The sequence below is a fragment of the Dermacentor andersoni genome, chromosome 2 (assembly GCF_023375885.2).
Source record: "Dermacentor andersoni chromosome 2, qqDerAnde1_hic_scaffold, whole genome shotgun sequence".
NCBI classification, from domain to species: Eukaryota; Metazoa; Arthropoda; class Arachnida; order Ixodida; family Ixodidae; genus Dermacentor; species Dermacentor andersoni.
Genome location: NC_092815.1, coordinates 136,832,544 through 136,849,594, shown reverse-complemented (window position 1 = coordinate 136,849,594; position 17,051 = coordinate 136,832,544). Strand labels below are relative to the sequence as shown.

Sequence of the window (17,051 nt, the reverse complement as noted above, 5' to 3'; positions counted from 1 at the left end):
TAGTAAGGGAGCGCGAAAGCGTCATACATAACTCGTTCCGAAGGTGGTAATGCGTGGTGTCGCTATACTGATGCAATGCTGAACGCAATACTGTCGTCAGCTATCGCGAAATGGGTTCTGCCGATATTCTTTTTTAAACAAGTGCAAGGAATGAAGGGATCTCATAATTGAATTAAGGTTATTGCAATTCGAAGTTCCGGAAAACTCCAAGGTAAGTGAACCGTTATTAGCGCGTACTTTTTTTTTTTGTAATACGAAATGGTGTCTAGTGCACTCGTTATTTAATGTAGACTGACGCAGGGTAACAGTAGTTAATTGAATTTTCCAGCGTATAAACTCAAACATCTAGGAGGCTAGCAGCGTTATATGTGATTAGATCAGACACGTTTAATAAACCGAGTGTTTTAATTAGGTTTGCTGAGTTTGTTGGGGCCGCGGGATGTGTTAATATACGATAAGCCCTTTTCTGTAAATTCAAGATGGGTAGTAAGCGTGTTTTATAGGGGAAACCCCCAAAAGGAATGCAATGATTGATGCTTGAATGAACAAAAACAAATACAGGTTAACTAGAATGCCTTGAGCAAAGGAAATTACTGCACCGAGTGAGAGCGTGTGGTCCATAGGAAGCTTTTTCTATTACAGAGCGCCCGTGACATGTGAATTTCAAATTACACTCAACTAGGCCACCAAACACATCGTCTTGTCACAGGCACGTACTCAGAATTTGGGGCGGGAGGGGGCAACCCAAGCTAACTTTTCTATGCAAATGAGGGGGGGGTCTACCTTTACTAGAACAAATGTGAATAAGGCCTCCATTCGCCATGACGACGCGTAATCCTGCAAAAGAGAATTGAAATAAGGTGTAGCTCACAAGTACGCCTGTGAGATACACCTCTCCTTTACTTGGCAAAGACGGAACCACATCAAATGGACTCGCGCATGACAGAAGCGCAGAAAGAACTCTGCCCAAAACAAGTAAACAAGCGAAAGTGTAAAATAAAAATTTCTAGTAGCGTTTTTTGAATTAGCTCTGGAAGAATTATACAGAAATATATATATATATATATATATATATATATATATCATCATCAGCCTGGTTAAGCCCACTGCAGGGCAAAGGCCTCTCCCATACTACTCCAACTACCCCGGTCATGTACTAATTGTGGCCAAGTTGTCCCTGCAAACTATATATATATATATATATATATATATATATATATATATATATATATATATATATATATATATATATATATATCATCATCATCAGCCTGGTTAAGCCCACTGCAGGGCAAAGGCCTCTCCCATACTTCTCCAACTACCCCGGTCATGTACTAATTGTGGCCAAGTTGTCCCTGCAAACTTCTTAATCTCATCCGCCCACTTAACTTTCTGCCGCCCTCTGCTACGCTTCCCTTCCCTTGGAATCCATTCCGTAACTCTCAATGACCATCGGTTATCTACCCTCCGCATTACGTGTCCTGCCCATGCCCCATTTCTTTTTCTTGATTTCAACTAAGATATCATTAACTCGCGTTTGTTCCCTTACCCAATCACCTACCTCATATATATATATATATATATATATATATATATATATATATATATATATATATATATATATATATATATATATATATTTGCGGGACAATCACAGTTCTTTTGGATCCTGCTGCTCTGCCATGTTATGTGCCAAAACCGACTCGTGTTGTTATTTGGGAAGTTGCGTAACGATGCCTGGTCACCAGCCCCGTACAACCGCGTAGAGCGCAGGACGCTGCGGTTCTAGACGTACTGCGCCCACCGCCGGAAGGTTAGAAAAACATCCATATCAGCCCAGCAGAGAAGTGGCTACGCCAGGCCGCTCGTCTGATAACTGTAGAAGCGTCATTCAAGACACAAGGAATCATTCTCCATTTTCGACCGCTTTTTCTCTACTTACTCTTTAAATAAAAAGATGTTGATCCATAAATATTTTCATGAACGGTTAAATTTATCAAGTTTCGCTTTTCCTTCTTGTTTGGCTATTGCCTTGGCTCTTTCCTTTAGTAGATCGCTTAATTTGTCAACTCCTTGCGACTCTTGTTCCCAGTTGCCAATTTTGCACGAAAACTGCTGTACAATTAGCGAAAAGCCACACGAGGTAACGGGTAACAGTCATATTGCTTATGGTTTTAACGGTTATTGCCGGGTCTCGTGATAGACGCTGTTTCGCATTATCTTGTTTTCCACCTTATCTAACCCATATCGCGGGTATATAGTTACGAGGATCTGCCAGCGTCGCGGCGAGCCATCACTCGAGGTAATAATGACCCAAAATGAAAAGTTCAACGCAATGGCGTTTTCTCTGGCCGAAACTCGTTCCACGAGCATACAGACCAGCTGACTACGAACCAAATCCCTTTCCTGATCGCTGGATCAGTCTAAACAAACAAGGCTGAACTAACGAAGCAACAGCGATACGCGTGATCGTTCAATAGATGGTGACTACTGAACTCATCTCCGGTTAATCGCGCCGTTACCGAATCGATGAGAAAACTAGCCTTGACACCCCAGGAGATGCCGATAACTAACGCCATCCAAAAAAGAGTGAAAAAATTGACAACCATTCCACTTTGTGAAGATGGAATGGCAGCGGGAGCTGACGACAGTCCAAGCTCTCAAACGAAAAGCAAAATGCTTCACCTCCGGCGTGGGTCTGCACGAAGGTAGTGCAATGCCGGGCCGACCCGCGGCAAAGGTGAAGTAGGCGTTAAGCAGTCCCCATACGTGGGCCGATCCCAACGGTAGTGCAATGCCGGGCCGACCCGCGGCGGAGGTGAAGCAGGCACTCCCCATACGCGGACCCATGCCGAAGTTTTCGAAGGGCGCGTTACAGGTTACCGAACCCACAGGGGTATGTGCCATTGAGCTTGGAACCTTTGTACCCTATCACGAGGATCGGCCCACATGATGATTTTTATGTTGACGGACTCCGAAAAAACTGCGGAAGGTTAGTCATACACAGCGTTCGCTGTAAAAGGGAGCAAAATGTCGACCGCCGAATAGATGATTTGTCGGCGCTTTAGGAATGTGTGTGAGGAGTAGTGGCGTGGGGGCGGGGAGGGGGGGATATGCCGCTTAATTTCGCGGTCGCCCCCCTCCCCCCCTGGGTACTTGCCTGTCTGGTCAGCAGGACAGATAGGGTAGCTATCATGCAGCACTACCGATAAATCTGCGACTTTCTTATTTGCGACTGGAACACAATAAAACTGTTTTACTTGGGTTCAGTCTTAAATAGCGTTTGCTTTGCACCAGTGATGCAGAACCTCTTCGTCTTTGTTAACTTATTACGTTATTACGAATACGTTAACTTTGTTAACGTATTCTGTACAGTGTTATGCCATGTTTTTAGTTTACTTGTTTTCTTGCATTATTACATGTTAACAATTCTACCTTTTTGTTCAAAACGCAATTCTGTGTACTATCATATAATGTTTCGGTTCCTTTGCTGCGTTTGCTGTAACATAACTTGTTCTGATCTTTCTAATTAGAACAGTAGGCCCCCCTACAGCCTTGAGCTTTGGGACCTCCTTCTGTATATCGTGTTACTGTGATCTTATTTTGTCAATGAATAAATACAATTCTTCTTCTTCTTCTTCTTCTTCTTCTTCTTCTTCTTCTTCTTCTTCTTCTTTAGTAACCAGAGTTATTTCTTCACGGCTTGTAATGAGCATGGTTAGTGTCATCTCCATGAAGGACATGACGAGCACTGTGTAACTGCGAGGGCAGGTCATTAATATATACTAAGTTCAGTTCAGTTTATATACCTTAAAAGCCCCCGTAGGGGCATTACATAAGGGTTATAAAATAGCGAAAACATCGTGATAAATAATTATTTAACGAAATCGTCGGTTACAATTTCTGTGAACGAAGATAGACAAGTGGTTGTAGCGATGTTGGTAGAAAGGCCGTTCCAGTCTGTGGTGGTACGGAAGAAAGAGGCTGTGAAGGTGGTCCGTGCACGTATGCGCGCTACTTGAAGTGGATGGCTGGTGCGATGAGATATGCGTGCTGCTGCTGTGATGTAAGGCTCTTAAGGGAAGAAAAGAAGAACTTGTGATACAGGGAAAGACTGGAAATGCGACGTCGACATGAAAGCATTGACAAGCAGGATTCTGATTTCAGAGATGAAGCGCTGACGTCGTATGGGTATGAGGTATGAATGAATCTAACAGCACGATTTTGAGCCGATTCTAATGCTTCGGTGAGATATGCTTGATGCGGGTTCCAGATGGCGTCAGCAAACACTGACACCAACGACAACATAGGGGAAATTATTTGTGCTTAATAAATGAAATAAAGCGATAAATTATTGGAAATTAAAGTGGATGAAAAAACAACTTGCCGCAGGTGGGAAGTGAATCCACAACCTTCGCATTTTGCTTGTTGTTTTTGCATTTGCGTTTCTTTTTAAACATGTCAGTTTTGTGAAGGCCTAAAAAAAAAAATGTTGCGAGAACCAGTCCACTGCTTTAGCTATATCTGTCTGAAACATTTCAACGCCTGTACAATATCCAGTGGTTGTATCGTCAGCGTAGTGAAAGATCTTTTACTTCATCTGCAATAAACCAAAATCAGACATATACAAATTAAAAAGCAGTGGGCCGAGTGCACTTACTTGAGGTACAGCGTGGAACAGTCGTTACGGACGTGCCAATAACACGCAATACAAGCGTACACTCTTGTATGCATAATTATGCCTGCCCTCTCGAGCATATCTCGGCAAGCGTTACACGTATAGCAGCGTTGTTGCAAGAGTAAATTTATATGGCGAAATTATGATAAGCACGGGCGTTCGCGAACAGAGTTCAGTGCTGCGTATTAGTAGATGGCTAGGAGATGTTCGAAGCCCTCCGCAAAAATTGCTCGGGCAACCTCTCATCCCTGGAACGGCGTCACTTGGACGCCTTCACGGGGCCCCTGGGTAGTCGGGGCAACGAGGCTTGAAGCGAGCGCCTCAACTCGTCGCCTGCGACCTGACTGCTTCTTCTGGAGCGAGTCGATATTGATGCGGGCGCCAAGACGACGCTGGGGACTCTCGACGGCAGGTACTCCGTTGCCATGGAGGCCAGCGCCATTACGATAGCAACGACAGCGATCATGGTATCTCGGCGTTGTTTGGGAGCCAGCCGGAACACGACTGCACCCAAAGAACCGGTCAGCCTGCCGAGTGCGAAACCCACACAAATGCCCGTACAGCGCACTTTGACCGGGTAGTATCGCACGGTCACAACAAAGGCAAGCACTACAAAGAGATGGGCCAGCATGCGGAGAAGCACGACGAGCACGCTGCTGAGCAATGACTGTTCGCCGCCGTACACAGCAGTGAGGGCCACGGCGAGAATGCTGAAGAGAAGCATCGCCACCATGCAAGAGCGCTTTGCGCCGTACCGCAACATGAAAAAGTATGCCACGGCGTACATTGGCAGCATTCCCAGTATACCGGCCGCGGCGGTCGCCTTCTTGACGGGGAAGATGTCGTTCAGATTCACTTGGTTGAAGGCGAACGACAGCGCAGACCACATGTAGCACAACAGCAGGAAGCGCCTTTTCAGCTGCCTAAGGATCGTAGAGAGGACATTGCGCTCGGAGGGCTGCTCACTGTTCCGACGCTCAGCCCTGCGCGCCTCGGAGGCAAACCAGGTACGGCAGAAATCGGTGTCGGCGTTGTTCATGCGGGTGGCTTTCAGGGCGACACGCTCGGCTTCCCGGGTGTCCATCGTGGTTAGGAGCCAGGCAGGTGACTCGTCGCGCACCGTAGAAAGCACGGCTACCAGCATGGTCGTGGGCACCATGAGGACGAGGTGGGTCGCGTCCCAGGCCAGTCGCATCCGCGAGATGCCGACCGCACAGAGGGGCATGGTGACAGAGGCTGCCGCCATAGAAAGGAACCAATAGTAATCTCTCTTCGCTGGCGTCGAGACCTCGTAGAGGACCGAGTACTGGACGAGCCAAAGGGTGTTGCTCGTCACAGACTCGACGATGCGCAGCGCCACGAAAAGCAGGTACGAGTTCGCGAGAGTGGTGGTGAATCCGGCCACGAGCAGCGCAGCGAGCGAGACGTTAATGACGGCCTTTCGGCCAATGCGGTCGGCGGTGACTCCTGCCATGGGGAGGGCGATGACGCAGGCCACCATGTAGGTCAACACGGCCATTTCGATGAGCCACCGCCGGTCGCACACCAGGCGCCACTCGCTTACGATGTTGTTGCCGTAAGGCGCGAAGTCGAAGTCCCAGGCTTCACAGCTCACTATGTACGCCTTACTGCCTCCGTCGGGGGGCTCGCGACGCGCGCAGTGACTCCGGCTACCGTCCTTTTCGATGGGCGTGGCCAGGTTGCGCCACTCCTGGATGCTCAAATTGGTGAACGCTTCCGGGTGCCGACACCAGTGGTCCAGGATGCGCGTCGTGAGTCGAAAGCTCACCAGGTGCAACAGGAACGTAGTTCCGGCGAGCATCGAGGCCATCAGCACTTGCTTCTGGAAACGGCCGTCGCCCAACGGCACTTCTTCGTCCCGATCCGCGTCTCGCAGAAGGTGGACGGGATTCGGGCCCGAAACGTTCTCCCCGAGTGAGTACGACGCCGGAGGCGCAGCGCCTCTCTTCTGCAATGTCATGGCGGTTCGGTTTGGTTCCCCCTCTGTTCATGGCGCGCATACCCACTACGCAGTATTTGCCGAGCGTCGGATGGCATTGGAAAAAAAGGGTGTTTAGTTCCGGCGTAGGTTAAAACTTTTCTCGCTCTGTCGCATTCTTTTTTTGTTTCAATTTCAACCAATCTATTTCATTTCAATTTACATTCATTGACATAAACATCTTCCGCGACCCAACAATATTGTTTAATGGTTCCTAACCAATATAACTAAAAATTATACAAAAATATGTGAGTAGGATTGACAGCAACCAGGAAGGCGAGCACTTTTATTGCAGTTTAGGTTTAATTAGTGACTTTTTTAGATTGTAATATTTTAGCATCCTTAGGGTACATCACGCACTTTCCGGGGGCTATAGGTTTGTAGCCATGTAGGTTTGTATCTAACCGTCTCCCCGTCTACCTGAGTCACTGCGTAGTCTATGGTCCAATGGGCAGCGCATCGGGCTGCAGTGCTGAGGGAGCAGGGTTTGAATTCAACCATCGGGTATGGGGCGTGTACATACGTGCCGATCTTCAACGAACTTCTCTAAAGCCGACGTGAGTCACTAGACGCGGGACTGGGTGGGTACCGCTGTTCGAAGCTCTTTGTGTCCGACTTAGAGCACTAGATATGCGCCACTAGGTCTATGCGGGACTTCAAGAAACTCCTTCAAAAAAATTATGGTGTTTTGCGTGCCAAGACCACGACCTGATTATGAGGCACGCCGTAGTGGGGAACTCCAAAAATCTGGACCACCTCGGACTCTTCAACGTGCGTCTAAATGTAAGTACACGGATCCTTTCGCATTTAACCCCCATCGAAATGCGGCTGCCGTGGCCGGGATTCGATCCTGCGACCTCGTGCTTGCCAGCCCAACACCATAGCCACTAAGCAACCGTGGCGGGTCAAAACTCTTTGACGCCGACTTGGAGCTCTGGGTATGTGCCATTGGGAATGTGACACTGTGCAATGAAGAAAAAGTTCCCTTAAATTTTCCCGATGTTGAGCGGAGTCCAAACCGCGTCTCAATAGTTCCTCGAGGACAGCAACTCGGCGCATTAGGAGGCTGCGCCACAAATGCACTGGGTATTGCCGCTTTTCTATAAAACGATTTAGCGAACGGCGCCATGAGTGCGCTAGGTATGTGCAGCTGTTCAATGAACCTCTCGCTAACTTAATTGGCCGACCGAATATACGCCACTGAGCGTGCGGCAAGAGAGGGAACAATTCTCTGCGTTCGCAGGCAACGGCGCGTCACGCTTCTCGTCTCGGAGGCCGCACGGAAACTTCTCAGCGGCGCCACTAGATGGCGCAGCGGGTTCAGAAAGAATAGGGAGCCTCCATGTACCGCGTTTTTACGCGGTACATGTAGGCTCCCTAAGAAAGAAGCGCGAGAGAGAAGCCCAGGTTTGCCGCATGACGCGCTTCTCGCCATTCGCCCGCAACGGCACGCCATGCATTTCGAAAGGCCACGCGCAGGCTTCGCGGCGGCGGCCCTAGACGGCGCCGAGTGTTCGTGAGGGAGCCCGAAAGGGGAATCCCGCCGCAGTACACGCATTATACATAACTCGTTCCGAAGGTGGTAATGCGTGGTGTCGCTATGTTGATGCAATGCTAAACGCAATACTGTTGATCGTCATCGCGAGATGGGTTCTGCCAATATTCTTCTTTAAACAAGTGCTAGGAATAAAGGCATCTCATAATAGAATTAGGGTACTACAGTGCAATGTTCCGGAAAACTCCAAGGATGATCAACCGCTATTCAGGCGTACTTTTTTTGGTAATACGAAATGATTTCTAGTGCGTTCATTATTTAATGTAGGCTAACGCAATATTTGATTCAATTGAAACAGTATTCAAGCAGTATTCAGACAGAATTCAATTAGTATTTAATTCAATTTTTCAGCGTATATGTTCAAACATCTAGGAGGCTGGCAGCGTTATATGTGATTAGATCATAGATGTTTAATACACCGAGTGTTTTAATTACGTCTGCTGGGTTTGTAGTGGAGCGGAGTGTGTTAACACACGAAAAGCCCTTTTCTGTAAATTCAACATGGGTAATAAGCGTGTTTTATAGGTCAAGCCCCAACAGGCATGCAATAATTGATGTGTGAATGAAGAAAAACAAATACAGGTTAACTAGAATGTCTTGAGCAAATGAAATGACTGCATCGAGTGCGAGAGCGTGTAGACTATAAGAAGCCTTTTCTATTACGCAGCGTCCATGACATGAGAATTTCAAATTACACTCAACTAACACACCCAAAAACATCGTCTGGTCAGCAGGACAGATAGGGTAGGGTGGCTATCATGCAGCACTACCTATAAACCTGCGATTTTCTTATTTGTTGAGCGGAACACAGTAAAACAGTTTTACTTGGGTTCAGTCTTACATAGCGTTTGCTTTGCACCAGTGATGAAGAACCTCTTCGTCTTTGTTAACTTTAGTAACCAGAGTTATTTCTTCACGGCTTGTAATGAGCAGGTTAGTGTCACCTGCATAAACGACATGACGAGCGTGATGTGACTCCGAGGGCAGGTCGTTAATATATAGTAAGAAGATCATACGTCAGATAATTGAGCCTTGCCAACACTTAGGTTAATAGCTTTAATATCAGATTGGCGCTTCACCAATGTAGACACGTTGTCAACGGTCTTTTAGGTAACTCTCAAAAAGTGCTAAGGGTGTTCCCTTGATGCTATATTATGACAATTTAGCTTTTAGTATACCGTGATGTAATGAGTCGAACGCTTTTGCAAAATCTATGAGAATGCCTGCTACCAATATTTCAGCCTCAATAGATTTCCGAAGAGAGTCCATGACCGCTGATATTGCAGTGGTAGTAGAAAGGGCTTTCCTAAAGCCAAATTTGTGAGGTGAGGGAATGTTGAGTTTTTCTCGGAATGAGTTTAACCGAATAGCTAGCAACCGCACTAAGGAAGGGGGGTGTGGAAATTGTACTATAATTTTCTACATTTTCCTTATCTCTACACTTACATATTGGTAATACTCTTGCTATATTCATTAGAGTTAGGAAATATACCCGTCACAAAAATCGTGTAACAAAAAGGAAAAAAGTACCGGTAAAGTGATATCTTTAACTAACTTTAGCATGTAAGCCGATGTATTGCCAATACCACAAGCAGCCATATCTACGCCAGATATTACAGGTGACACTTCAGGTTCGTCTGTCGGGTAAAAATGAAAACTGTGAACGGGGTATGTGAGTCACATCACGCACAACTCGCGAATGACTTTCAGAGGAAGAGAACTAAACACTAAAACCATTACTTACATTGTGAGGGGTGGCACAACAAACATCACTGTAGATATTGTTGTATATTGTTTTACTTGTATTCATAGGTACTTATTTTAAATATCCCAGTTCTTTCTAGAGTCGTCCCTATTGAGACTTGTGAATACAATAGTTAAAGAAAGCTTCTGTCTTTTTTTTCCATAAAGAACACATTTTTCAACATGGAATAACACTGGGAGTACATCTTTCGCAATATAAGATCGAAAGGTTGCCGTTTAAGTTCCTTATATATGTTATATTTATTGTTAATGCAACTCAATATTGAGCATGTTAGCCATGGTTCTACTGAAAATGTTTTAGCCACCCAGTAGCAGTAACTCTAGCTGCCGCGGCCGCAGCCACCCCGGAAATAAGTTTCACAAGCAAGTCATAACATTCGCTTGGAGAAACCAGTGCATAAAGAGGAGATCAATCGATATCCCGCAAATTAGTGATATATAAGGATGAGTCAAACAGATCACCTTCTATGCCCTTTTGCCTAGGTTTTAGACAATTTGACATAGCGAGCAGTACGGGATAATGATTGGACTCATCAGCTTCTAATACCGCCGCTCTTTTTTTTAACTTACACACGGAGCTATTTGACGAAACATGATCTATGTTTGCTATATTCTGACGCCACACCGGAGGAGCGTAGAAGAGAAAGAAGTCGTGCGATGTTTTGGTGATCGGCTCTTTCGAACCGTCCCACGTCTTCTCTATCGTTTTCACTGTAAATAAATCCGTTCTGCGAGAATTATTCTAACAATGGCGCTCCACTTGTGCTCGTCGGCGTACAATGACTGCGCCTTGGAGTTCTCCGGGCCACGCACGACGACTTTAGATCCGGACGCCTTGGATTCGCTCGAACGCTCCACCACCTCCGACCACGTTTCCATTGCCCTCAATCGTGGAAGACAGCCAAGGAGTACGTCGCCAGCTGTGATGCCTGCCAACGCCGCAAACAACCAACTTCGGCTCCTGCAAGAACTCTGCAACCAGTTAGATCCGCCGGCTTCATCTTTTGAGAAAGTGGGTATAGATTTACTTGGTCCCTCCCCCCAAGTCTTCTACCGGCTGCCGATGGATAATCGTATGCGTGAATTATTTAACATGTTATACTGAAACAATGACACTTGTCTCCGCCACAGCCGGAGAGTCTCGTCGACGGGCAGATGCGCACGGGAGGCAAGCGGAATCTTCTCAAACACTTGCTCGACGACTCCGGCACCAAGTCAAACCAGAGAAGTGTTCTCGCTAAAGCGCTCCATGAAGCCAAGAAGTCGTCTTCGGAAAAGGACGTACTGGAGATGCTAGCTAAGAAGTACCTGCCGCTCAAAACTGTGGCCGATGATGCGGCATACCCAGTATACAAAGGGAAGCCGAACTCCGCGCTGGACGAGCCTTTCAAAGCCAGTGAAATCCGTCGTGCCCTACACGACCTCAATGGCAGGTCAGCGCCCGGCCCGGATCACATTAACAACAAGGCTCTCAGAAACCTAGAGGACGCATCGATCGAGTTTCTCACAGATGAGATAAATCGGATTTGGGAGGAGGGAATTGTACCGGAAGAATGGAAGTTGGCAGGGGTCATACTAATCCCAAAGCCCGGTAAACCGCCGAGCTTGGACATCCTCCGCACCATCTCACTGACGTCATGTGTAGGGAAGGTGGCCGAGCACGCCATCCATAACGGAATTGCCGATTATATCGAGACCAACGACCTTTTCCCTCACAACATGATAGGCTTCAGGTCAGGCCTCTACACCCAGGACACCATGAAGCTTATCAAGATACAAATCCTGGAACGCTGCACTCGGGACAAGAGAGCCATCCTTTGTTTGGACCTGAAGAAGGCCTTTGATAACATCCGTCACGAGTTCGTTCTCGACGCCATCTCCAAACTCGACCTAGGCTCGTCCTTCCATGCCTTCGTCAGATCTTTCTTGAGCAAACGATGCGCCATCCTCAAGGCTAGAGATTTGGAATCGGAGAAAATGGATCTAAGCAGAAGAGGCACCCCTCAGGGGTCAGTCATCTCACCGCTCCTCCTTAACATCGCAATGGTCGACCCCTCAAGGTACCTAGGCAAGGTCCAGGGCATCGGTCACACGATCTGCGCAGACGACATCACTGTCTGGTGCGCGGGTGGCAGTGACGGACAAGTCGAAGCCGCTCTTCAGGAAGCTGTCGACACTACAGAGCGCTTTCTAACCGACACGGGACTCCGGTGCTCCCCAAAGAAATCGGAGCTCCTTCTCTACAGCCCAACTAGAAAGGGCCGCAAGCCACATAACTGGAAACCCCCCACTGAAATTTACATAAATCTCTACACCAATTGCGGAGATCCCATTCCCAAAGTCGCGTCCATTCGAATCTTGGGAATGACACTCGAAGGGGCGGGCTCGAATAGCATCACCATTCACAAACCAGCAAAGAAGACGGATAGCGTCATCGGTCTAATCAGGCGGGTAGCTAACAGAAGGAGAGGCCTGAGCGAAGAGAATCTAATAAGGCTAGTCCACGCTTTCTTGTTATGCCATTTCGCGTACGTGGCGGCCATGCACGTCTGGAAGAGGGCCGAGCGAGACAAGCTAAATGCCGTGATAAGGAGGGGAATCAAGAGCGCGCTCGGACTACCAAACTACACACGCACCGACCGACTCCTGCAGTTGGGTATTCATAATACCCTGGAAGAAATTGCAGAAACACAAGAAAGGGCACAGATTCTCATGCTCTCCGGCACCAGGGCAGGCAGACGACTCCTAACAGAGATGCGCGTCCCCCCGGCCACTGTCGAAAACGCCTATCATGGCCTTCCGAAAGAGCAGAAAGAGCAGCCTGCCCCGCGCAATATGCATCCCCAGCGCAACGTAGAAAGAAGGAAGGCCAGGGCGGTGGCGCTCCTACACCGCGCGACAGAACTCCCTGGCAGCAGCTGCTTCGTTGACGCGGCCCAGTATGGCAACATCAACAATTTCACGGTAGTGTCGATTAACCACAGGGGTTCGACCGTTAACGCCGCTTCGGTACGAAGCACGTCGTCGCGTGCGGCCGAGCAAGTGGCCATTGCCTTGGCCCTCCTGGACGACAAACATGCCCATATCTTCAGCGACTCCAGGGCAGCCATCCGCGCCTTCAGCGTTGGCGCTGTGTGTAAGGAAGCCTGTCGCATCCTCGACGGCAAAAGCATCGCCACCCACACCCTCACGTGGTTCCCCGCTCACATGGGATCCATCATGGGAGGCCCCACAAACCCCAACGAGGTGACCCACTCCAAGGCGCGAGGTCTCGCTTTCCGCGACCATGGAGAACTCCAACGCCGGCCCGCAGCGGTGGAGAACAGAGATCAACCGACCACATACAATGAAATTGCGCCGCACTTTTATCTCGGCAGGAGAGACTTTCCCTTTCCACACAAGAAGTTAAATAGAGCGCAGGCATTGACCCTCAGATTATTGCAAACAGGCTCGTATCCCAGCCCAGCTTTATTCCACAACCTTTATCCCGACACCTATGCCACTGGTTCTTGCAGGCACTGCAATGACATCGCTAGCCTAGACCATATGCTCTGGCGTTGCCCCTCGTTACGAGGCACAGAACAAATCGATGAGGACAAGTGGCTCTCCGCTATCAAGAGCCGCGATGCCGGGGCGCAACTATGGGCTGTCCAGAGGGCCCACGATGCGGCGGTCGGGCATGGCCTGACTGTCCCAACGTGGGAGCGGCCCGCAGCGCGCTGAGTCGCGTACCTCAGGACCTTCATTAAAGTTTTGCATACATCCATCCATCCATCCATCCATCCGCCACAGCATCGATGTTTCGTGGCTTCTTCTGCATTCGATTATTTCCTCTCATGGAACTCCTCCTGTGGTGATAAGTGATCGTGGCCGGCAGTTCACCTTCGACGTTGACAAGGCGATAGCCGCTGTCAAAGAGAACTTCAAACCTATGCCAGTGAAAGCCGCAAAGATAAAGGGAAAGTCTGTTTCCACGTTCAGGGAGATGTAACTGCAGAAACTGGCTACTCAGTCAACAAAAGCAAAGGTTATGGATTCATCGTGGTTTTTACTGCCAAGAGAGAGAGAATTTATTTGAAATAAGACAGAGAGGTCGGCCTGAGCTAACGCGTTCTAGCCTGCTAATCTGCACGGGGGGAGGGGGAACGGGGACATAAAGGTGTGATGAGGGATGATGATGACACAGAAAGAGGGATGCACAACGGTGAAACTAAGTTCAAAATTCTGATGACAAACATTCAGAAATCTTATCCATGAAGCCACATACCGGGTTCAGTATCCTGTCATATCTTGTTCGCCTTTTACTGCCAAGGCGCACAAAGAGGATATTCGCGTCCGGTCTATCCTGAGTGAAAAAGGAACTTGGCAGAATGACGCAACCAGGTTTTTGCACAAGTGTTTGTCGCACCCAGGAGTGAACGACTCGTTTGAAACAAAAAACTCGGACGCTGTTACTAAGTTCATACAGTCGAACGAGGACATTGGTCATGCTATTTCCATTGACATAGAAGATTTGTTTATTCTATACTTCCCGTTTCATTGTTTCAGGCTGTTCGAAAATGTATTGAAGTTAATGGCAAAGCGTCTTTTCAGAATTCTGCCGAGTTTACTTTTGGTAGGTTTTTAGCGTTGCTGAGTTTTACCTCAACTCTACCTTCGTCTAATTTGAAGAGTTTTACGTACAGAAACAGAGCATATGCATAGGTTCTTGTGTTGCTCCTATCTTGTGAAATATATTCTTATCGGAATTTGGCAGAGCGGTGAACGAAGGTATCGACCGTAACCAGGTTGTTACTGTTTTTCGTTATGTTGACTCTTTTCTAGTAATTTTATAGAAGCTAACCAGTTCCACGTATGACGACGCCATCGCAGATGTACTACACATCTTTCAGCGCCTTGGGGAAGGGTTGACCTTTACTCCTGAACTAACAAAGGATAATAATATCCAGTTTTAGACAACCTTCTGTGACAACCATGTGTGCTGGGAATATAACCCAAGTTCCCAAAAGAAATCGTTGCCCTACGAGTCGGCTCGTTCGAAAACGGTGAAGCGGGCAATAGCCACCCAGTGTATCAAGTCAGCCATAAAGAAGTCATGTACACATAAAATGCAGGAATTATTTGACAAGCAGATTGCAAGGCTAGAAGAAGCTGGTTTCCCGCAATCAGTCATTTCGGCAGTAGCGGAGGCAGTGCTTAAGAAGATAAAAAACGGAAAACAATATTAGTGAAACTGCAAGGGCATGCAACGATAAAAAAACGTAAAGTTGTGCCTTATGTTCACAAGACTTCCCACAATTTAAGAAATGTTGTGAAACGATATGGAGTTGAGGGGGCGTTTCCGGCTCCCGGCAAGCTTGCCGAAATATGCTCGCACATAGGAAGAAGCACGAACGGATCCCAAGGATGCGGAATAAGGCACATCGATCCTTACGTAGATTGCAGCGTTGGGGTTGTCTATCAGATTCCTCTACCATGTGTCAAAGTTTGCGTAGGCCAAACAAGAAGGTGCGTGAATGTACGCTTGCGTGTGCATGAACTGTCAGTTGGGAACACAGCGAGTGGGCACCTTCCTACCCACTGCTTGGCCTGCCCGTGTAAGCTGGTCTCGAAAGAAGTGAAGATTTTGTGTCCGTGACGAGATAGCCAAGCATGCGAGCTCTGCCGAGCTATGCCAGGCGTATCGTGCAAGAAAGAAGGGACATGATTGTATCAGCGACACCTCGGTTTATCTGCACAACAGTGAGATGAGGTTTATTGATGAGCGTAGTTAGGTTGCGTATTGCATGAAGAGAAAGTTTTTTTGGTGATTATATTTTTGCCGCGCACGCGCAGTGGTGTATTTAAGGGATGTATATGTATATGGTGTTTGTGGAATGAAGATTGGTTGCAAGTCTGCGCCTGACCTTGTGTGCTCTCTCTGTGATCGTTTATTCGCGCAGTTATAAAGATGTTTGCTAATGTGGGCCAACTCGCCCAACAATACCAGTATATGGTATATACCATATACCTTATATACCATAAAGCATCAACAAGTTCATAGGCCAAACCATCGCGGCATTAGCCGTGCAGCGAGCGCGGGCGAGCGTCTCAGTGCGCGTTTTCTGCTACTCGCCGAACATGGCAGTGCCGACGCCGCAGCAGAAATCTTCCTCGCGGCTGTGCTTGCTGCATACCCGAGTTGTAGCCGATGACTGCATGCCGGTTCTAAGTTTCGCGGGCCAAGCTTCACGCAGCTTCTTGTCCTGCGGCTACGTGTGAATAAGGCTGACACAGGGCTCCGTTGTGTACGTCCGGCACTGCGGCACCGAGCAGTAGCCTACCGTGCTCCACGCCTCCAAGGGCAGCCACTACCTATTACAGTGCTTTCAAATGTTGTCAAGCAGACACCCAAGGCGGGAGAGCCTCACCACTTAATCAGAACCGCAGCGCAGGTGGGACTTCAAACTTTCGTTTTCAGCTTGCTTCGGCGCTTCCGAAGCTGCCGACGCGGCCGCTGTGTCCACGTGATCCCTCATGTCACGTCACGCCGATGGTGGTGGAGCTCACCCAGTGGTGGAGCTCGCCACCGGTGGAGAGCTCCACCAGTGGTGGAGCTCGCCCCCAATATGTGCGGCGTAGACACTCGCGTGAGGCGAAACCAAACGTCCGCTTTTCGAACGAAAGTTTTGCTTTTTCGGGAGGTGGAGGGTGCTAGGGCCCGACCAGCTCCGCGAACGTCACATATATTATCTTTCATACCAGTTGCACATGAAGAAACTTCGTGGGATCTTGAAGAATTGTTCACTGAATTGACGGCCTTATAGGAGTATTTACGAGCCCTCATAGTGGGAGACAGTTCAATTTGACAATTTACGGCCGTGCTACAGCCACAGAAGAAATGGTCTTTGAAGATTGCATACACTTGCGTGTGCATATGCATATACATACGCTTCACACGTAAACGCGTAGCGTGTAGTGGACGGCGCGCGGCGCACAAGGTTGGTCCAAATAGGTCGCGAAGCTTCGGGCGAAAAGCGGTTCAGAACAAATTCTCACCGACATCAGCAAGGGTG

The 17,051-nt window shown here is 48.1% G+C and overlaps 1 protein-coding gene across 1 annotated transcript; it reads right to left on the bottom strand.

The window, feature by feature from the left end:
• Window positions 1-4,920: 4,920 nt before the first annotated feature.
• On the bottom strand, window positions 4,921-6,659 carry LOC126540990 (solute carrier family 22 member 7-like). Its single transcript, XM_050187802.1, has 2 exons — window positions 5,247-6,659; window positions 4,921-5,205 (listed from the first exon to the last, which is right to left on the bottom strand). Exons 1-2 carry the CDS (start codon window positions 6,657-6,659, stop codon window positions 4,921-4,923), a joined length of 1,698 nt encoding a protein of 565 aa, XP_050043759.1.
• Window positions 6,660-17,051: the final 10,392 nt, after the last annotated feature.